We start from the raw sequence: 22,635 nt of genomic DNA, 5'->3' as shown, positions 1-22,635 counted from the left end.
AATTTTCTCTCTTCCAGCACAGGGAGAATCATATTTACGCAGAAAACCGCAGTGCTGAACTATAGCCCTCAGTTTCTTAGAGTTTCACTTTCTGAGAGAATTTTGCAGGTGGTTCCATCTGGTTTTCCTGATTTTTCTCTCTCCTAGTCTGCCCATACCGATTTCTTCCCCAGTCCCACCCAGTGCCCAGCCTCAGTACCTTCCCACCACATCACCATAATGGTCTTCTCTGCTCATGGTAGACATACAGTTTACCAAGCCTCTCACCATGTTCCAAACAGTAAATGCTCAGGATACCCTTGTTGATCTGTACCAACTACTCCCAGAACCTTTAACATGAGTACTTTATAGAAATCTCTTTCCCACAGAACATTTCATATAACTTGTTTAGATTTTGTAACTAAGTCCTACCTCACTGTGTAGTTTTTGTTCATGTGACTTCTCTAGAAGAATACAGTTGTTCCTGTGTTGAGATTGGATAAATGAACTATTCGGAATGCTAATTATGTTAATGTGAGTGATCCATGTGTATTTGAAGTTTTAAACGGGCCTTTCTCTGCTACTTAGCATACATCTGGCCTATTACCTACCACTACAAGTGTTGTGTCCAAAAGAAAAGCAAGCAGCTCTAATGTTAGATTGATCCAAGCATAATCAAATGTACTTTGAACAAGGAGAGTAGTCTAGGTAATTTGCACTTTAAGAGCTTACCATATACCAGACACTTTTCCAAATGCTTTATAATTATTAGGTAATTTAAATATCAAAAAATGTACATACACAGCTTTATTGAAATGTAATTCACATACCATAAGATTTATCCTTTAGAACTATGCAATTCAGTTACTTTTAGTATGTTCACAGAATTGTGAAACCATCACCACTATTTAATTTTAGAACATGTTCATCATCCCCAAAAGAAACCCCATTCCCATCCTCCCCCTCTCTTCTCCTCCCTCTCCTTTTCCAACCCTAGGAAACCACTAATCTGCTTTCTGTCTCCATGGACTTGTCTATTCTGGGTATTTCATATAAATGGAATCATATAATATGTGGCCTTTTGTGTCTGTCTTCTTTCAGTTTAATGATTTCAAGGCTCATTATACTGTAGTATTTATCTTTTTGTTTTGTTTTGTTTAACCAAACCCCTTTTCTCTAACTGCTTCATTTCAATAATTGTCTTTGAGCAAAAATTAAATTCTGTATATCCTAGAAGCCAAAGACAACACAAAAAACACCATTACTCAGCTCTACTTAGTCATAAAGAAAGTACAAAGTTTATCAAGAGCACAGGTATTTTTCTAGCACAGGTGTAGATATATATTCCTCACCCAGGAATGAGGATATTTTTTCCATTGATTTCCAGAGAGAATGAAAGGGAGGAAGGGAGGGAGAGAGAGGAGAGAGAAACATCGATGTGAGAGAGACACAAGGATTGGTTGCCTCCCACACATGCCTCAATCAAGCCGGAGATCAAACCTGCAACTCAGGTACGTGCTCTTCACCGGGAATCGAACCTGCAACCCTTCGGTGCGTGGGCTGACACTGTAACCACTGAACCACGCTGACCAGGGCTAACACAAGTATATTTTAAGAGGAATCATTGATGTAGTCTAATTTCACGATATGGCTCTGTCTTCTGATTATTTAAAGTGTTTTCCTAGCTTTCTTTGTTATACTACTTTCAATTCCACGTGGGTTAGGCACTATGAGTAGTGTTGAGAAGGGGAAGAGACCTGTTTGTGGTGTCCTCAATGACTCTTCTGTTTCTGGTACAAGTGGGGATTCTTATTTAATCTTTAACAACATTCCAATTTGACCTCTACTATTAATTCTCAGGGTTTCTCCTTCATTCTTGATCACTATTTCATCTAAAATTTTTGAAATATTTTTACAACTATATTCCTGAAAGAGTCAAGCACTTTGCCAACTCTGATTTTGAAATAGGTCTCCAGTAATACAAATTCTCTAGTAAATGGAGGAAAAGGGAAACGAGCTGTACCTAGGAGGAGATTAAAAAAACAAAAAAAAAATCTGTTTGCTGATGTCTACCCATCTGGGTTTGGGAAAGAGGAAAGTTATGACATATATGCGTCTCTATATACGTATATGTATATGTGTATGTGTATGTGTATAATTATATGAGTTTTCTGAGGTGCAGAGAATTAATTAAAATCATATTCCTATACTATAGCAAACTGTTATCATCAGTTCATGCAAAGATCTGCTTTGTTTTAATTTTCACCTTCACCTCTAATCCCCACTCATATGTACCTCCCTCAAATATATGACTTCCTTATGTGTTTGATATATGTCTTTAAGAGACATGTATCTTTAAATACTGTTTAGTGTTATTGGGTGTGAATTGGCAATTACATGAATAATACTGGGCCATAAGTCTCATTTTGTTACTATTTTCTTAACTTACCACTAAACCTTTAAAACCTATTCATGTTGCTGGTTTTACATTGAATTTATTGCTGTAATGCTGCATAATATTTTATGGTATGTATCCACCACATTTTACTTTTCTGTTCCTCTAGCAATGGACACCTGCACAGACATAGTGAACGTTCTCATACTTTTCTCCTTAGAGACCTAAGAGAAAGTTTATTTAGTCTATATATACTGGAGAGGAATTGGTGGGCCATGGGACCTAACCAGTGCACTATTATAGTCATCCAGCACCTCTTGTGCATAACCAGCACCCTCTCAGTCCTACCTCCTGCTCTAGCCATCTCTGTGGAGACCAGAGATAGGTGCACAGGCTGCAACCAGCGTGGTGCTGGTGTGGTGCAGTAGGGCTTCACACACACACACACCCCCCCCCCATTTCCTGTCCTGGGACTTCTCTAAGGCAAAGATATGGAACACAGGGAACCTACTCAGCACTCAGGCCTGCACAATGAAATGGGGTAACAGGGGAAGGGAATTAATAGTCACAAGGCTACTCTTGACCTTTGGGAGGATATCAGCCAAGGGATAAATACTTCCCCTTGTTCCCCCTTGGGTGACAGTTCTGAGGTACAGTTCACAAGGCTCTTACCAAGATCTCCATGGAACTGAGTATGAATTGCCAGCATTGGTTGCCAACTTTAAATGCTTCCTTGCACTGGTTTTCCCTATTTCAGTCCCCCAGTTCCTCATTCCTGCTGATATTACTTCCCAAATGAACTACCTATAGACAAGCCTTTGTCTCAGGCTCTGCTTTCAGAGGCTATGCAGTGTACAACATTATCCCTAAGTATTACCAGATTGCTTTCCAAAGGATCTGAGCTCTGATCGGGATAGTTTGGCTAGTCTCCAACTTGTGGATCAGAGACTGGGCCATTTCAAAACTTCAGAGGACCACCTTCTGACAAGAGGCTTTGCCTTTGCTTGGAAGAGTGCTCCCTGTGCAGGATATTTCACCTGTGTGTCAGTGATTTTTCTCTTTACATGTATTGCACTTATTCCAAAATTTGGTTGTAATATGTACACATGCCCTGGTAATTGTAAAATACTTCTCCAGACAGTGAACTCTGCCCTCTCTCATCATTCATGACTTCTAATGCATGGACAGTGCACTCATCCATGGATGTGCTATAACAGACCATTAAGAAAATTTGCTTCTCAATGCTTGTTAATATGAAAATATCATAGATTTGTATTTTCCAGTGAAGGGTGTTGCAGTTAGTTTATGTCCTGGAATATTCACTTGTTCTCTTGTCACATTGGACTTACTTAGGAAAAAAATGATCATTTCTTTGAATGGACATGTGTCAATATTAATGTGTGTGTGTGTGTGTGTGTGTGTGTGTGCATGTGCGTGCATGCACGTGTGAACACCAGGTCACTATATGTGGGGGTGCATCAACATAAAAAAGCACAGGTCATTACCACCTGGGAGCAAGAGATTGAAGGAATTTCCTTAAGGGAATATGTTTCTTCTCATTGGGGAACAGCTCTTAAAAATCTCACTATCCCCTTCTGCTTTTGTTGTGTGAACAGGTGGTTAATACATATACCCCAGGGAAGAAGATTTGGCTTGAAGGTGTGGTGACCACCTCAGCTGGAGGCACAAACAACCTATCAGATTCCTATGCTGCAGGATTCTTGTGAGTAACACTTGCAGTTTCACTCCCAGGGACTTTGAGGAAAGAAGGACAGTGCAACTTCCACAGTTGCTCAGTATTCTGCCCATGAGAGGGGGAGGTCATTTCCTGTTGAAAATTCTTCATTCATTTATTTGTGAATGTTTTTAACCATTTAGTAGACAGTGATCAGAGACTTCTCTAGATATGAAAATGTCAGGCACAGGCATCAGAACAAGATAGTAGCAGCAGTCGTCATAAAAGTAATGTTTATTTAATGTCTCCAGTGCAAAACATAATGCTGACAACATACATTTTCTCTATAGTCCTGGGAGATGGGTAAGAGTAACACAAGGTTTTTGCCCTCCAGAAGCTTAACATTGGAGGAAGGAAGACAAGAGATAAGTAAACTCATGAAGACAAGTGCCATGATGATAATAATTTTAACTCTATCCTGCTTACTATGTGCCAAGCACTGTCTAAAGTGCTTTATACATGGCTAATAATTTAACAGCCAGTGAAATAGATACTTTATAACAACCCAGTGACGTAGATGCTGTTATTAGTTAGTGACAGAGATTAGACTGGAGCCCATGCAGCATGCTCCAGAGTCCAGCCTCTTTGCTGCTATATCACACCACTTTTCACAGGGTCTGTCTATAAAAGAAAAGTGATAGACAAGCAAAGGAATCAAGAATTTCTCTGACTGGGAGGATCAGGAAGGGCTTCATGGGAAAAGTGGCATTTGCATGGGACAAAGAGACATTGCTCTAATTCCTGTTGGTGGAGAATGGTGGTGATAGGACAGGGAGCATTCTCAGCTGAAGGAATATTACGGGCAAAGGAACAGTGGAGGGGAAATCATTAGTGTGACAAAAGCCTTGGCATCTGCAGGGATGGAGGAAGGCTGAGACTTGGGAGAGGGCTTACCATCAAATCATGGAATGCCTTGAAAACCAGGCAGATGAAATGAGGCCTTATTCTAGACTCGGTGGCCAGTCAGTGAAGATTTTGGAGGAGGAGAGAGACACCATCTGACCTGTATTTTAAAACATTGGCTTTGGTAATAGTATACTCAAGAGTTTGGAGAGGGAAGGGATGGGAAAATGAATTTGAAGGCTACTGCAGTTGTCCAGAGAACAATTTAAGCCAGAAGAATAAGGGCCTGTGACTGGCCTGCCAGTGTTACATAGCAGGGACAAACCCCTCAGGACCACGGACTAACCTGACCTAAGTCTAGTCCTATGGTCTTGGCTTTTTGGCTAAGCAAGGTTCTCCTAAGAAGCTCCTTTGATACATTTGTGGAGGAAAAATCAGGCCAGGCAAGTAGATTGCCTTTATAGATGGAATCTTGCAAGTGCAGATGAAGATATTGAGTCAGTGTAACTCACCATGACACCCTGGGTCTCCCATCCATGTGTCCTTAGCACCTCGCATTAAGTGGCATGGAGCAGTTGTTCAATGAGCATTCAGATGAGTGAAATGGAGTGAACAGCATTTGATGCAGTGTTACTGCGAGTCTTCTTTCAAAAATATACTCCCCGCTGGGTTTCACTGTGAGCCCTGGGGCAAGGGTAAGAAGCCAGATTGGCAGTCAGTACTACAGGGGACCTCTTGGCATCAGCAGTGGAATGGCTCTTGCTCAGTTGTTGCAAAAGAACTCTGCTGTAGCGCCCAGCAAGCAGCCCAGTTGCACTGTTTCCATGAGCATTCTTTCCTTTAGGGAATGATGTGAAATGAGGAATACCACAGACCTTCATGGAGGGAGCTGGAGAGAGACCTGTCTTTTCATGAGCATCAAGTATCCATAGATCTCTGCAGTCATTTTGCAGAACACAGATAAACATAGTTGTTTAGGTTCTAGTCGTAGTTCAGATACCCATTGCTTAATTGGCACAGACCATATGAAAACTAGCTCATTCTGCTCCCGGTGTTCTTTCTTACCTCTTTACCACCCATTTGCTCTCAACTCCACTGACAGCTACCCAGCATTGTGTCCTCTGAGTTCAGTTTTCTTCAAGGGGCATCAATTACTTCCTAGGAAAAAAATAAAGTAAAACATTATAGGAAGTTCCAGAAAGTTAGAAATAAATTGGAAAGAAGGCATTTTTTAACCTTTTTCAGTACATGACATAACTGTGAGCTTACTAGCATGCACACCCATGCAGTGAGGAATCAGAATTCTTCCCTGCCAAGTATTCATGGGTAATTTTCCCCACCAGGGCTTTGAGATTCTTTGATGCACTACAATATGCCCTTGGCATACTATTGGGTCTCCAGCTTCTAGTAGTGTCTGGAACATCGTAGATATTCAATAAGTTTTTGTGGAATGGAAAATAATGGTTGCGGTAGCATCCATGGTAGAAAATTTCAGCTAGCTTACCACTTTCTCTACTTGAGCATAAAAGGGAGACTTGGAACATCATTTATCTCTTCCTCGCGGGGCTTATTATTACAGGAGGAAGATAAAGATAACTTCAGTACTAACCATCTACTCTGAAAAGCCACGGGGAAGCAGGGGTTCTGACTCTAGTCACTTTTGAATGTTGCAGGGATGTGCATGTAGGACACGGGCTTGGAGAGGAGGATGCGTATCCTTCCCTCTCATGGTAGAGTTCCTTCAAAGGCTCCCCATGTAATAGCAAAAAATCAGACTTACTAATTAACATTTATTTGTTAATTATATATATATGCATATAAAATCTTTGCAGACCACTGTGCTAGGCTCTGCAGAGGTCACAAGGAGGAATTTGATACCATCCCTGTAAATGTGAATGTACAGGTATTTGCATATCCAGTGCTTTGCAAATGACTTACATGGTCACACAGCACTTTAAAAAATCTATCCTCAATGCAGAGAACAAGGCCTGGTATTGACAGTTGATTAATTAATATTGTTAGGTGAATAATGAGTCAACAAGTGGGATCTTTTCATAGATAAAAATACCAAAATATGGTCTTGTATTGACGTCCAGAAGCTGGTAGGTATAGGGGTTCACATATACGTGATGAGGTATTTATTCATCACTGTTTCTTCATTCACTCAACAAGGAGAGGGCTAGAAAGGAGACTAAGACACATGTGCTTTCATAGATAAATATTAGTTAGTTATAGACCCTATTGCATTTGTGCTATTTTCACACTCAAAGAACACTGATTTAGGAGGCATCCGTCCAGAACTCATGTTATATAGTTCTACCACAAGACACTCAGTGCTGTCTCAAAGAAAAAGCTAACCCTGTTATCCTGATTTCACAGGGCTGCTAAATGAGTAAAAATAACAAAGTCAAGTAGCTTAGGCATGTGATATTCCAAAAGTGATTTCAATTCCCTGGGTTACAATGTCCCAATCAAAACAACAACAAAAGAGTTTCTTTTACATTATCGTTAAATTTCCTTTTACATTTAAAACTTTTGTTTTTGTGTTTTGCGTTGTTTTGTTTTGTGTTTGTAACTCTATCAGTAAATATTTGTTAGTTTTTATGAGAATAAAATATAACTGTGAATGTGAAAAATATTTGAAAATACCAATGATATCCATTCACAGTATAAAAGTTAGCAGTGCTCTTTATTCCAGGAAGGGGAAACTTTAATTCTGTAAGTCACTGGTTTGGAGCTCCATATGGTTTCAGATTTGGGAAACCATAACTATGCATATGTCTCTAGTATGCTGAGTGGTAATTCCTAAAGTTCCTAGAATTTAATTTGATCCAGATCATTTTCAACATAATAAAGAGTATTGAGCACCTACAGTGAACTGGGAACTGTGATGGGTGTTTTGGGTAAAAACCTAAAACATATGTCTGTTCTTGATGAGTTTACAACCAACTGGGAGATGGCAGAGAAGTAAGCAAGTGATTATCTTTTAGTGGGCTGGCAAAGGGTCTGAGCAAGACTTCTGGGAAGTACAGAGGAGGAAGGTACTACTGTTGACTGGGGAGGCAGAAGTTAGAGGAAGTGACAATGGCTAGGAGAGCAACCGATGGAAAGAAATTTGCCAGGTGAGATGGGTTAGAGGAAGAGAGGAAGTGAATACTGTGCAGAAGTTAAAAGATGTATAAAAACTCAGGTAAGCATGTGAAAGCCTGGCGTATTTGGGCAGCCAAGAGTGGCTTCATGTGGCTTAGAGCCTGGGGAATGGGGTTCGGGTGAGAGGAGAGGGAAGAAGACATGACAGATATGCTGAGGAAAGATTGTGAAATGCCTTCCTTATCTTTTACACTGAGAAGACTGAAGCTCTCAGTCACATTTCTTACACATATATTATTACAATTTGAAGTTTCCTTAAGTTTCAGAAGTAGGAATACATAGAGAAAGAGAAAAGTAAATGAATTCATGAATAAATGAATGAACTGAATTTGTAAGCAATGAAGGCAGAGTTAGCATGGGTGTTGGAAGAACTAAGAGAACAATATTTTTGAAGGATAGCCTGCCCTGGAAAGTGGGTGGCTGGCATAGTGGGGCATGCGATAAGTGAGCAATGCAGGTCCTCCACTGCGACATGTATGTGATGGCAGCGTACTTGAATCCCTGTACATTTAGTTATAGAGCCAAGGGCAGTTATTAATGCATTGATTGCTCATAGTAATATATGAGGAATACAAATGACTGGCCCACTCTTGCACAGGTCATAAGAGTATTTGAGTTAGAGACACATGAAAGGTACATGCACAGTGATAGGGTATAAGCAGCAGAGTTCACGTGAGGAAAGTACAGAGTATGTGCTCCTGTGACTGTATCCTGTGGCCAGGGGTAATAATGCGGCTTACAAGAGGCCAGGGTGTTCGTGTTATTTTTGAATATTACAAGAATAAGAGATAAGTCATTAGCAACAAACTATTTATGACCAAGGGCAATTCATTTTACTCTCCTGAACCTCTGTTTCTTTTCCTATAAAATGAGAGGTTAGATTTGATAATCTCTAAAATCTCTTCCAGCTGTGTATTCAATGCTTAAAGTAATCTTCTCCTTTAAAGTATGAGGTAAATTTGGTGGTGGGAGTGGTTATATGCTATTTCAAATGTATTGATGTAGCTTTTTCCCCCTGCTTTTTAGATGGTTGAACACTTTAGGAATGCTGGCCAATCAGGGCATTGATGTTGTGATACGGCACTCATTTTTTGACCATGGATTCAATCACCTCGTGGACCAGAATTTTAACCCATTACCAGTAAGTGTGAGATAAAGATTCCCAGCTCTTTTCCCATGTCATTCAGTTCTTTTGATCGCGCCTTCTTCCACACTGGGAGAATTTTTCTTCTTCTGTTACCAGTTACTTTCATAAGTTGGACGGAAGCATTCTTGACCTATTTCACAGACTTTGGGCTTAACCCCCACCACCTACACCTCTACATGTGCATGTATGCATATACACACATATATACATTTACAAATAACATATTTATGCATTTATTTACTACTATAATTTTAAGAAACCTTGTGCAGTTGAGATTCCACATCTACTTGTGGCCTGTTTGAACTCTGCTTGAGAGTGAATTTTTCCAGATTGTTTTCTTTAATGCTAATAGGAGACATTAGTTAACGTCAGATGCAACATGTTGAAAGCAGATGGGAGAGTGTTGGCCAAGATCAGATACAGTAGGAGCTCATCTCTTATAGAGTGGCTGAATGAAGTGCACTTATAGTTAGATGTTGATCCCTATGTGACAATAGGGGATTTGCCCAAAGCACCAACTTCTCTAGCAAAGCAAAGTAAATGGAAAGCTAAGGAAAAATGGCAGAAGCAGAGATCTGGGTTTGTCCACTACTGACCAGTCAAAGGAATCCAACTTAGTCCGGAAAAGCTGAGCCTATCAGAAATATTACATGGGCCATCCTTTTCACAGACATGTTGCTCATGGTGCAAGGTCAGACTACTCTCATTAACCCATAGAATGTCAGAGCTAGAAGATGATCTAGTTCCACCTCATGTAACAGAGGGACTGATAGCCTGGGGGTGGGAGGAGTGGGCAGGTAGAACCTGTCTCTGTGCCCTGGTCCAGTGCTCTTTCTACAGAATTACGGTTCTCCCCAGGATTCACAGTAAACAGACCCAGTGGAACCAGTGAGTGTTCCTGCCATTCGTTTTCCTCTGCCTGTTCTCAGGCCTAAGCCAGGAGGCCTCCAAGCCTAGAACAGAAAACAGCTAGGCACCCAGCAGCACCGTTTCCATGTCTCAGAACAATTCCTCTAGTCAGAGTTCTGAACAGTTATTGCAACTCTGATTGCACATCACTCCAATTAAATCACAATACTAAAACTGACGGGCACATCTGCTTTTATTCACACGGTCAGGACACCTCTCTCAAAGTGTGTGTGGGGCTGGGTATGGAGGGGTGGAGAGGATATTTCAGTCTGGAACCATAGGGTTTTGTGTTTGTTTTGAGCTCCTAAACTTGTGGAGATAAAATAATAATTAGAAAAGTATCTTAAACAAATATAATGTCACACAAAAATACTTAATGATCATAAGGTAGTAAGGAGGAGACTAGTAATAGGTAAGTGAATATATAAATAATAGAGTACTATATAACAGTGAGTCAGTGATGGCTCCTTCAGAGGCGTGTAGAAGGAAGGCTTCTCTGAGAAGGTGACATTTAAGCTAAGAGCCCAATGATAAGGAGCCAGCCATATGGATTTTGCAGAAGAGCTTTCAGGAGGGGGAAGAGGCTGGCACCAAGGCTTCACAGCAGATGTGTTTGAGGAAACACAAGAATAGCTGAGTGATGGGGGACAGGGAAGGGGAGACTGGTGGGACATGAGGCGCCGCTGGAGTCAGATCATATAGGGCTTTGTAAGCTAAGAGGGGTTTGACTTTTACTGTAAGTAGTGTGAAAAGCACCTGGACGGCTTTATGGAGGGATGTGACATTTTTAAAAGATCACCCTGGTGTAATTAATGCATCAAATGTGAGTCATAATTTCTTCAATAATTTGGACAGTATTTAATTTACAGACCACTTTCATATACAGTACATCAGTAATGCTCTTAACACTGTCCTCCTTTCCCTCTGTCCTTCCTTTTTCCTTTCCTTCTTGCTTTATTCCTTTCTTCATTCATTCAAATCTTACTCATTTTTCTTGATCATGTGCAATGGCTACTGTGGTGAACCGAAAAGCAAAGGGACTCTTAAAGCTTATAATCTAGTGACACATATTGAGAAATGGAAAATAAATAAACATTCAAACAAAATAATTACACTTTGGCATAATTGCTCTGAAGAGAGTCTGATAGTATGACTATTTATACTTATTTTGCTGAAGAGAAACTAAGGTTTTTAAGTGACTTATCCCAGGTCAGACAAGTGGTAAGAGCTGGAACTCTCAGGGTTTCTCAGCTCCAGATCCTGTTTGCTTTCACCATGCTGCACTGCTTCTTGCAGTGCTCTCTGTTGTGTCTGTGCTATGGTCTGAGGCCAGTGTTTGCCTCAGAACTGGGTCTTGAGATGGAAATAGGCATTTTAAGAAATTGGAAAGAAGAAAACGTAGGCAAGAAAAAGATGGTCTTTGGGTGACTAGACAGGCTTGATTTCCAGAACTGGACAAACCTGGATTCCAAAGCATGGCCGTGTGTAGGTTAAAGATGCAAGTCTTCATGGCTTTGTTTTCCCTAAGTGAGAGTTGCTGCAGGTGACTTCCTTTGAAAGCGTCGCACAAGAGACCTTGGTTGATACGTGGTGGGAGCAGAGCTCACATAAGTTCACAGGAAGCTAAAACAAATCCCACTGATTTAGCACAAATGAGCTGGGCAGCTGCATTTCTGGAAGCACCAAGTCTAATAAAGAAACTATATGTAACAGCACTTAAAGGTAGCAGACTCTTTTTATCTTTCTTTGTGCTAATAAATTCTGCATCATATAAGTAGAGAACTTGGCAGCTGGGAGAGTGTGTCCTAAGTCCCCTGGAAAGAATTTACTAGGCTAGACCAGGGCACCAATCTGATGGACCTTGCCAACAGCCCCAGAATGTGTAATGGAGACAGACCTGGGAATTGTATAGGACGCCACTTCACAGTCTTGTACAGTTGATAACCAAACACTGCCAATAAAAGCTTGTGGGTTTTATATTGTGATTAAATCTTCAAGAGAATTTGTTAGGAGCTTAGGGGATTACTGAGTTGTGTTTTGGTTGCCTTCCAGAAAAATCAGTATTTTCTATTCTAGCTCCTTCAAACCTAGCTTAGTACATTTCAGGAAAGGTTTTTACTAGAAAATACCAGTTTGGTTTTGTCTTTGTTAATGTTCTAGGATAAATTTTTTAAAAGTGAGGATCATGCCTAATGATTCCTCAACCCAATATCCCATATTACCCTTCTACCAACTCAGTCAACTTTAACCCCAGTTTGTAGGATTCCAGCTCAGCTCTGACAAAGCCAGTCCAATAGCACCATTCCAATCTAAGGTAAGAGAGAATCTGAGGATGGCCCTTTAAAAATACACACACACAAAACTTGTCTTCAGAAAAGATCATTTTCAACTACATCCATGTTCTTTATGGTTCTTCCAGAAAAGTGCCAACTCTTCTCCTGTTGTGAGATTTTCCTTCTCCTGGGAAGAAGAGAACATTAAGTTCAGCAGTGCTTCATCACTCAACTCCTACCCTTTTCCCCTGACCCCCGTGCCATTGGGAAAGAGAGAACGTGTGAGTCTCCACAGCCAGCCGGCCAGTCATGGGCTCCCTCGGGAGTAAGTGATGTTTGTGCAGAAGAGATCTGCACATCCAGTGGACATAGTCCAGACCCCACCAGTCGTGGGCATTCTCCTAAGAGAGGGTTTTGGAATTTAGCTTGCTGCTTTTTTTTTTTTTTAAGAGCTTGATTTACAGAGCTCTCAGGGAAAGGAATGATGAAATACTAGTCAACATCTTCTTAACTCCCACACCAGCCTAGCAAATATAATTCAATTCAAAAAACATTGACACTTCAAATGTGTCTGGTTCTGTGCTAGGATAGGCAGATAAATAAGATACGGTCCCCTCATCTGCAGAGCTAACAATCTGGTATGTGTCTGCATTTGAGGGATTACAACTTAGTCCTCTATTTAGAATAAAATAGAAAGCTAGTTCAGCTGGGTTGCCTTTTCTATACTGAGCATAGTGGCAGAATATTTATATTTGCTGTCAGCATTCATTTTTGCTGACTTCTGCTGAATAACAATAAGCTTTCAGTTCAGTCCAGTGTGCACTTATTGAACACTTGTTGCATACGTTGTTCTGGAATCCAGTCAGTGGTCATGGATTGCAGCACAACTCACTAGTCTATGGTGGGATTAAACCTATGGCTGTGGTTTCCATAGGAATAGAATCTGAGCCAAGCCACCACTGTTCAGATGTCATTTGGCCATTGGAAAGAAATTGAATCTTAATGATGCCTGCCTAGCTTCGCTAGTTAGTTAGCCTATTACAGGACTAAGACTCTAGGTACACCATTCTTGTTGCCTTTGAAACATTAGTGCACAACCATGATATGGATGCAGGATCAACTGAAATCTGCCCCTTCCTGAGGAATAACATCCAGTTGCAAACCCATGTTCTATTGATGCTGGACTGATGCACAATTTCTTTCTTTCTTTTTAAAATTTATCTTTATTGTTGAAAGTATTACAGATGTCCTCTTATTTTTTTCCTCATTGACCCCCTCCACCCCACCCCCCACTCCCCCCAGGCCTTCACCACACTATTGTCTGAGTCCATTTCTTCTTGTATGAAGAACGCCACCAAATTAGGAGGCCTCAAGGGAAGCAGCGGGAGCCTGGTATAATGAAAAGATTCGTGATTCTAGTCCCAGCTCTGCCATTAATTAGATATGTATCTTTGCGTTCCAGTTTTCTCATCATTTAAATTGTGATAAAAATGTCTCCTCTATCTACCTTCAAAAGATACTGTTACAGTCCTTGAGAAAATTAGATATGACAATAGGATTCTGATTTTGTGTATACATGTACACATAGAAAATTACTGGAAAAGACTACATCTAAATGTTAAAAGTGGTTATCTTTGGGTAGTGGAATTACAGATAGCTTTTATTTTTCTTCTTCATGGATTTTTTGGGGTATGTAAAATTGCTATAATCAGCATTATTGCTTTTATAATCTGAAAAATAAAGGTTATTTTTTAAAAAGAGAGTATTTTGAAAAGATTAAGTGCTTTAAATAAGTAAATGTAATCCCAGCCTAATTAATTTATCATTCATTGATTCATTCATTTATAAAGACTTATTACACTCATGCTACATGCCAGATAGATGCTGTGCTGGACACTGGAGGCACTCTCTTGCCCTCAAGGAGCTTTTGGTATGGATGGGAGACAGATGGGTCAGCAGGAACTGGCAGAAACACTTTGTCAGGACAAAAGGAACAGAAGCCAGCCTATGTCAGGCAGGCATCAGGCAGCAAGAAAGTCTTTCTGGAGGAGACAGCACCTGAGCTGGATCTTGAAGGGGAAGAACAAGCTAAGCATAGGAAGAATAGTTTGCGGCCTGGGAAAGATCTTCCACACACAGCCAGTAGCATGTGCAAAGCTACAGAGGTGTTCATTTTCCAGGGAGCCATGGTGGATGAATTAGGAAAAATTACTTCGCAAGCTTTTCCCATTGCTGTCCAGTGGCCACACAGGCTGAGTGTAAATGAAAGAACTTCAAAGCTGGAGGTGGTCAAGCAGGGGAGGTACAAAACCCAGCCAAACCAGCCTGTGACCTGTTTCTTGGTGTAGCTTCCTTTCTCTTTATTTGCTTTCCCGTGGGAGCCATCAGGAAGATGAAAGAAGCAGAGTGTACCTGTTTAGGGGTAGCTGTGATGTGAAACCCAATCCTCTCATTAGTGGCCCTGACAAAAACTTCTCCATGCACAGCCTTCCTTTGTGGAGACCTGCAGCTGCTGAGAGAAGGGCGTCCTGGGCTGCAGGATCAATCACTGGGACTCAGGCCCGGCTCTGCGGTCGTGGCTAAAGCGCCTGGGCTACATGCCCAGTGGGCATAACTTGCTTCTTTCCTCCTCTGTGTCTCCAAACCCTGGCTTCCCAGAGCAGAGCCTGCGCCTGCATTGTCTTACTAGGCAGGCAGCTCTAGAAGCCCCTCTGATTTTTTACTACAGTCCTAATCCTTTGCCTATTCATCAGCCTGAGGGATGTGCGGGAGATGTCAGCGACAGACATTAGCAGTTGTAACAGCTCACTCTGATGGAAGCGAAGCTGCTTCTGGAAGTAGAAAGAGCTGTGCACCTGAAATCAGAAGATGCAGGCTCAAAGTGCAGCACCACAAGGTTCCAGTTGCTTGAGTCTTACTTTCCAGCTCTGTAAAATGGGGCTAACTGTGCTGCGGCTGGGCATGGAGAGTATTTTCATGTAGTGCTGTAGACTGACCTGAGTTTCAAATCCAGCTCTACCAATTACAAGCTCTATGTCCCTGGGCAGATTCCTAAGTCTCAGTAAACTTCAATTTCCCTTGTTAAAATGGAGACAATAATAATGTCTATCTCAGAGGGTAGCTGGAAAGGATTGAGCCCATGAGTATGTAGCTTTTACCACATAGTAAGTACTCAGTAAATGTTAGCTGCTATTATTATTTATAAAATCACATTGTAAAATACAAAATTCTATAGTTACAATAATAATTATTAGTAACTTGAACATAACTGTGGTAAGGTAATATACATTTGAATATCTGTACAGATATCTAGAAATCAATTAAACTCATAACTAATGTATGAGAAGTAGACATTTTTGTAAAATTCTATCAGTAGAAAATTAGAAGAACAAAAAGGGAAAGCTGTGATTCCTGCACTTGAGAGGAACAGACTGCAAATGGTTAAAGACAAACTAAAAATTACATTTTATTTTCCTCCAGAGAAGATGCTGCCATCCTTTCCCAGTGAAGGCAATTAAGGCAATAACCGCCCTGCAATACGAGTTCTAACACCTTCATTTGGTATTTATAAATGGCCCAATAAGCCCTGGAAACCATGATATGTCACATCAGAGTGCTAACGACAGCACATTATGTGAATCACTGAGAAGCAACAATTGAAAATCCCACTCTGCCATCAACCATTTATATTGCTCCCAGATTGCAATACTGAGGGATTACAGCTACAGAAAATTGTGCGGCAACCTAAATAAATTAAGGAGTAGAAGCAATTATGGCCTCACTGCATTTGACTTTAGGAGCACAGTGTGTCATCCTCGATGCCACCTATGATGATGGAGGAGCAAGGCCAGCTCTGGAAATGAGAAGAGCTCCACCTCCCCTAACCTCATCAGCTCACCTAAAACACCAGAAAATAATCTAAAAATAATCTGAAGAGAGAAAAAGGAAGGGGAGTGGGGAAGGAGGGAGAGACAAAATGGAATGCTCTGTGGTGGGTTGGAAAGATCTTTCATAAGTGCCACAATATGACAAACTTAAGATGATTTCTTTTTAAATATTGTATTTAAAAATACTAAGGCACAGTGATGTCTCATTATGATGGTTAGGAATTAACAAATAGGCCTCTGATAGAAGTGAGCATGAAAGCCAAAGAGAATACATTATGTTTTTCTAATTGAATTGTTTTTTGTTGTCGTTTTAAAAATAAAAGCAGTATTTTTAAATAGAAATAGAAAAAATAAAGTTATTCTGTTTTTTAATTCTTATTTAAATGCACTACACTATCATTTTAAAAAAATCTATCAGTTATTAAGTACCTCATTCTCTAACTTTCAGCTGTCAGTCTCAGCTTACTTTATCTCTGATTTGGTTTTAAGCATTGGAAGGATTGAATCGAACACACCGTGTTAACTCACTCTCAGCTTGAATTGAGCAGACTTGCCTTCCACTGAAAAATTCACTGCCCTCATCTTGGTGTCAAAATCCTTATAACCTTTCTTCATTGAAGCAGTGACTCTCAAACCTGGCTGCGTATTATAGTCACCTCGAGGGCTTTTAAAAAATACTTATGCTGAGCCCCAGAGAGTCTGATTCAGATGGTCTGTAGAGGAGCCAGGTGTTGGTATTTTTTAAAGCTTCCCAAGTGATTCAATTATGCAGCCAAAATTCAGAGCCATTGGGTTAGAGATTTTCACTTGCCCTGATTAGATTAGAAATTACCTTTTTTTCTCTACTGTAGTCAACCCTTGCTTCAACTGTTGAAATATTAACAAAATACTTAGTACTATCATTAATTTATTTGAAAAATATTTGCATATCTATTATATGCCAGACATACATAGACATGTGTTCTAGTTTCTGAGAAACAGAGATGAAGACAAGAGAAAGAAAGTCCCTGCCTCACAGTATAGTAGAGATTAAAAATTAACAAGAACATTAACAGATAATTAATTATGAAATTCAGAATGCTGTTTAGGAAGCAAGCAGGCTGCTATGTTGAAGAATAATGAGAGGATAGCTTTTTAGAAAATGTGGCCAAGGAGTACTTCACTGAAGAGGCATCTGTTGGAAGAGCTGGTGAAAGAGCAGAGCTTTTCTCAAAGGGAGTAACATCTGCATAGGTCTCAGGGGGAAGAGGCTCAGTCACACATCAGAGGCCATGCAGTGCCTCTAAGACCACCCTGAGGCCTGCTCTGCCCACAGAGGTAGCCAGCAAACTGGTTGGTACAATGTATCTAAGGCTGCCTGTATACGATACCCTACCCAAGCTTGGCAAACTTTTGCTTCCCGTCTCTCACCCTTCGTGTGAGTAATGCTATCCCACCGCCTGCCTTTCCATCTGGGATCCCTGACTGAGCCTAATGCCTACTGTGTTTCCCCATCACTGACCTGGCAGTCTCTATGTGCACTCTGTCACCTCTTAGCAAGCTTTGAAATGAAAATAGCAGAATAATACTTATGGAAGCTGGTGGCAAACATTTGGGAGTTTGTCATAGTATTCTATTTTTATGTATGTTTAAAACTGTCAGTGATAATTTTTTAGTGCCTCCATGCTAGGGTGTTATGACATACACTAAAGCCAAGTACTGTGTCAGGTACTGTGGGATATCAAGAATAAAGTCAGATCCTTCTCTTCATGTTTACAACCTCTTTGGGGTGACAAAACAGAGCTTTAGAGAGAGACTTGATAGATGATGCATGTTAAGGTGTGTCTTGTTCAATCAGTATCCTCAGAACCAAAAATAAGGTCACCTGTATAGGAAATACTCTATAAATATCTGTGAAGAGAAGGGAGGTAGGGAGGATTCCAAATGAACAGCAAACAATGGGCTTTTTATACCTCTGAGGTGGGGGATATTACTATTGGTTAGAGGGTAGGATCTAGAAGGGAGAATTGATAAAGGCTTGTGCAACAAGATGTCTGTAGTAGGCATTTGTAATATTAGTTACCCAAAGAATACATGTTCCTGAGAAAGCTCGTTGCCCCCAGGACTCTGCCGTGCTGCGCGGCAGGAAGGAAGGAGTGCCTTAGGAGAGAAGGACAATCAGGAGTTCAAAACCGATTCCAGGTTCTCCCACCCACTCACTCATCCTGAAACACTGGGCACGCCAGGTCTGTCTCAGATGTGGGGGTGAGCTTGAGGATCTGCGGTCCCCTTCAAATCCAACATTTTCTGATTCATCTTCAAGATTTCCACACCAATATCTTCAGACAGATGTCTCAGCTGAGCTTACATTAATAAACCCTATTAAAATAGAATTAAACTGCACGATTTCACTTTTAAATAATTCAGGGAGTAATCCCTCTTTTTTCAAGGCTCTTGTGGCCCTGTTACAGCAGTAATGACTTTCTTTTGTTATTAGAGTTGTTCAAGTACATGTGATTTCCTCTGTCAGTGTAAGCTCATTTAAAACAGAAGCCATCTCTCCTATCTTTATATTCCTCATAATGTCCTGTTCATAGTCAGTCCTTACTGTATTCTAAAGACGCTCAGTGACTGGGATTCTGGAAGCTGCAATGCATGCTCAGTAATGGAAATATGGAAGACAGACTTTTATTGTCAGGTTCTGTGTGCACACTGAGTACAGGGAGCCAGTATAGCTAAGTGCTTAAGAAACTGGGCTCTAGAGTCAGACAGATCTGGATTCTTTCTGGGTCACATTTAGCAGATTCCTTCATATTCTACCATCTGTATAATGGGGCTGCTAACACTCCACATCTTACAGCTTCTTGTGAGTGCTTAAGACAGCAACCATTATTATCTGTTCTAAATATATGAAAATTATTCCTTGAGCTGGATGAAATTCTAACAGCTTGAGAAAGATGGGAACACCTGGGAAACAGCCATCCCAACAGGCAGGTACTACTAAATGATCAGTAACAGGAAATATTTCAGTTAGAATAATGCTATTTAGCACATATAGATTGTTTTAGAATCTTCAAAATCCTCCACCTCTCATTTCATACTCTGTAAACCTGTATAATAATAGTTTTCATCTTTGGTTTCTTTGATTTTTTTCCTTATGTTCCACTATAAGTTTCCACAGCTTATTTCCAAGGCCTTTTCTGCTTTCTGATAAGGCAGGTAGGATAGATATACCCATTCTGTTTAGCAGAGAAGAAAACTCAGGCCCAGAGAGGTCCAGCAGCTTACTCAAGGCAACACTGCAAGGTAGAACCAGTGGTTCTGAGTTCTGTGATTCTTCATTACTACTTTGTATTATCCCTTTGGTTGGTTCTGCCAAAGCTTTGTTAAGTCAAGAATTCAAGTCAGCTGTATCCCCTAGCAGCCAAAGCATATAAAAATGGCAATAAGAAAGCAGAAAAACTGGTAAAATAACAATCCAGGGGATAAAACCTGGGATTTAACCATGGCTGACTCTTCTACATTTATGTTTTCACTGAATAATGAAAGCAAAAAGGGAGAAAGGAGCAAATTTTCAGTTTCATGCAGCAGCACGTTAGTTTTACTGCTTATAAATTGAATATATTAACAGAGCAAAATACAGTATCTACCAGTCTTATGGCAGTTATCATTTCACCTGTTTTTATATATGTATATGTCTACCTCCTTGAATGTGGGACCACTTAAAACTTCTTCCTCCTAGAACAATGAACACTGCAGGAGCCAGACCACCCCCTAATGTTTAGCACTGTGATGATGGATGACAGATCCAGAAGTCAATTCAGTTGTTGGGAAGAGCCACACTAGGGCATTTCCCTTCTTGAGGAAGCTTCTAGAGGCTCTGGAAGATCATTAATGTATCTTTGCTAATTTTATGTCTAGGGAGATAACTGCAAACATGTTGGAGGCTTTGTCAAGAATGCAAACTGATCTTGACTCTTACCCTCAAGGGCAAGTTGACTAGGAAAGGTGTTGACAATGTCCAAGACAGCATACCAAGGACCATCAGTCTGTGCAGTGGGTTCAATTACAGTTACAATGTCTGGAACATTGTACGGCTATAGGAATAACGGAATCCACCATGTGTGTCCAGTTCCCATTCTTCTGGACATACAGGGCTATCGCATTGGGATATGTCTCTTACTATCCCTGCTGCCTTTTACACCTTAATCAAAGCTGTGGTTTCCCTTCCCCCTCCTGGCACCACTCAAGATCAGATAGGGAAGTGGGTGAATATCCCTACTATGTGTAGAAGTAGTGGGACAGCCCACTACATGTCCCACTACTTCTCTACATGTGACTCTTCTTTATCAGGAAGATCCCCTCTGGATATTATGGACATTCACGGAACAATCATGTAAAACATTAACGCCAATATGCGTTCAGTAGGGAATGTATATTGGAAGTTACAACACAAGAACGTTGAATTACTCCAAGGGACTCTCACCCACTGGGGACCTTGCCCGAATATTAGTTGAATTCAGGCCTCCTCCCCAACAAAATTGGTAGGATGGTGACTTAGTCACTGTATCCAATAGAGCCATAAAAATTTGAACTACTTTCTCCCTGAAGTTTCTCAGCATACTTACATGGGTGCATATGGCCTTTGGTCCTGCATAGAGAAGGGGACATCAGTCCCATATCTAGGCATCTTTCTCCTTAAAACAGCTCAAGTTGAGATAGAGGGGAAGGGAAAGATTGGGGGTGGTGAAGGAGAGAATAGCTCCACGTTAGCAAGCTAGGCTTTGCATTTATATTAATTTAGTTTTTGTGGGTTGTTTTTTTTTTAAATAACAGCTTTATTGAGATAAAATTCATCTACCACAAAATTCACTCTTTAAAAGTGTACAGTTCAATTGTTTTTAGTATATTCATAGAGTTGTGCAAGCATCACCACAGTTTATTTTAGAATATCACCTGAAGGAAACCCCACACCTATTAGCAGTTACTCCCCATTCTCCTTTCCCCAGCCCCTTGCAACCACTAATCTACCTTACATCTCTGTAGATATCCCTATTCCCTATTCTGGATATTTCATAATATGGATTCATAACTATGTGACGTTTTGTGACTGGCTTTTTTCACTTAGCATGTTTTCAAGATTCATCCATATTATAATATGTATTAATACTTCATTCCCTTCTATTGCTAAGTAATATTCCATCATGTGGATATACCACACTTTATCTATTCACAAGTTGATAGATATTACAGCTGTTTCCACTTTTTGACTATTATGAAAAATGCCACTATTACACATTCATGTACAGGTTTTTATGTGGCATGTGTTTTCATTTCTCTTGGGTATATACACTGGAAAGGGATTGCCAGGCCATGTGTTTAACTTTTTGAGGAATTGCCAAACTGTTTTCCATAGTGACTTTACCATTTTATATTTCTACTAGCAATATATGAAGGTTCCAATTTCTCCACATCCTCATCAACTTGCTATTGTCTGTCTTTGATTATAGCCATCCTAGTGGGTGTGAAGTGGTATATCATTATGGTTTTGATTTGCATTCCCTAATGACTAATGTTGAGCAGCTTTTCATGTGCTTATTGGCTATTTACGAATCTTTGGAAAATGTCTATTGGAATTCTTTGCCATGTTTAAAGGGGAGCTAATTTGTCTTTTTATTGTTGAGTTGTAAGAGTTCTTTATAATACAAATCCCTTATCAGATATGTGATTTGCAAACATATTCCCCAATTCTATACATTGTCTTTTCGTTCTCTTGATGATGTCTTTTAAGCACAAAAGGTTTTATTCTGATAAAATCCAACTTATCTATTATTTTTTGTCACTTGTGCTTTTGGTATCTAATCCAGGGCCACAAAGATTTACTCCTATGTTTTCTTCTAAGAGTTTTATAATTAGCTCTTACATGTAGATCTCTGATCCATTTTGAGTTAATATTATATATGGTGTGAGGTAAGGATCCAATTTCATTCTTTTGCATGTGGATACAGTTATTCCAGCATTATTTGTAGAAAAGACTATTTTTCCCCATTAAATTGTTTTTACCCCATTGTTGAAAATCAGTTGACCATAAATGTAAGAGTTTATTTCTAGACTCTCAATCCTATTCCACTGATCTATATGTTTATCTTTATGCCAGTATCATGCTGTCTTGATTATTGTAGCTTTGTTGTAAATTTTGAAGTTGGGAAGTATGAGTCCCAAAAAGAAAAAGTTCTTTATTTTTAAAGATTGTTTTAGCTACTACTTTCAGTTTGGGGTAGTGTGGCACCTGCTCATAGCTCAACTAAGTAAACTTCCATTGTTTGCACTTACTCAAA

The 22,635-nt window shown here is 40.1% G+C and overlaps 1 protein-coding gene across 1 annotated transcript in view; it reads left to right on the top strand.

The window, feature by feature from the left end:
- The window catches only part of HPSE2 (heparanase 2 (inactive)), a 408,005-nt gene that overhangs the window by 302,125 nt on the left and 83,245 nt on the right, over positions 1 to 22,635 (top strand). Inside the window, exons 8-9 of the mRNA XM_081158111.1 lie at positions 3,991 to 4,097; positions 9,129 to 9,243. Coding sequence (XP_081014237.1) covers positions 3,991 to 4,097; positions 9,129 to 9,243 — 222 coding nt within the window. The remainder of the gene's footprint in view (positions 1 to 3,990; positions 4,098 to 9,128; positions 9,244 to 22,635) is intronic.

Source organism: Miniopterus schreibersii, assembly GCF_964146895.1.
Source record: "Miniopterus schreibersii genome assembly, chromosome: 14".
NCBI lineage: Eukaryota > Metazoa > Chordata > Mammalia > Chiroptera > Miniopteridae > Miniopterus > Miniopterus schreibersii.
The sequence above is the reverse complement of the archived record's forward strand: the minus strand, read 5'-3'. Positions and strand labels throughout refer to the sequence as shown.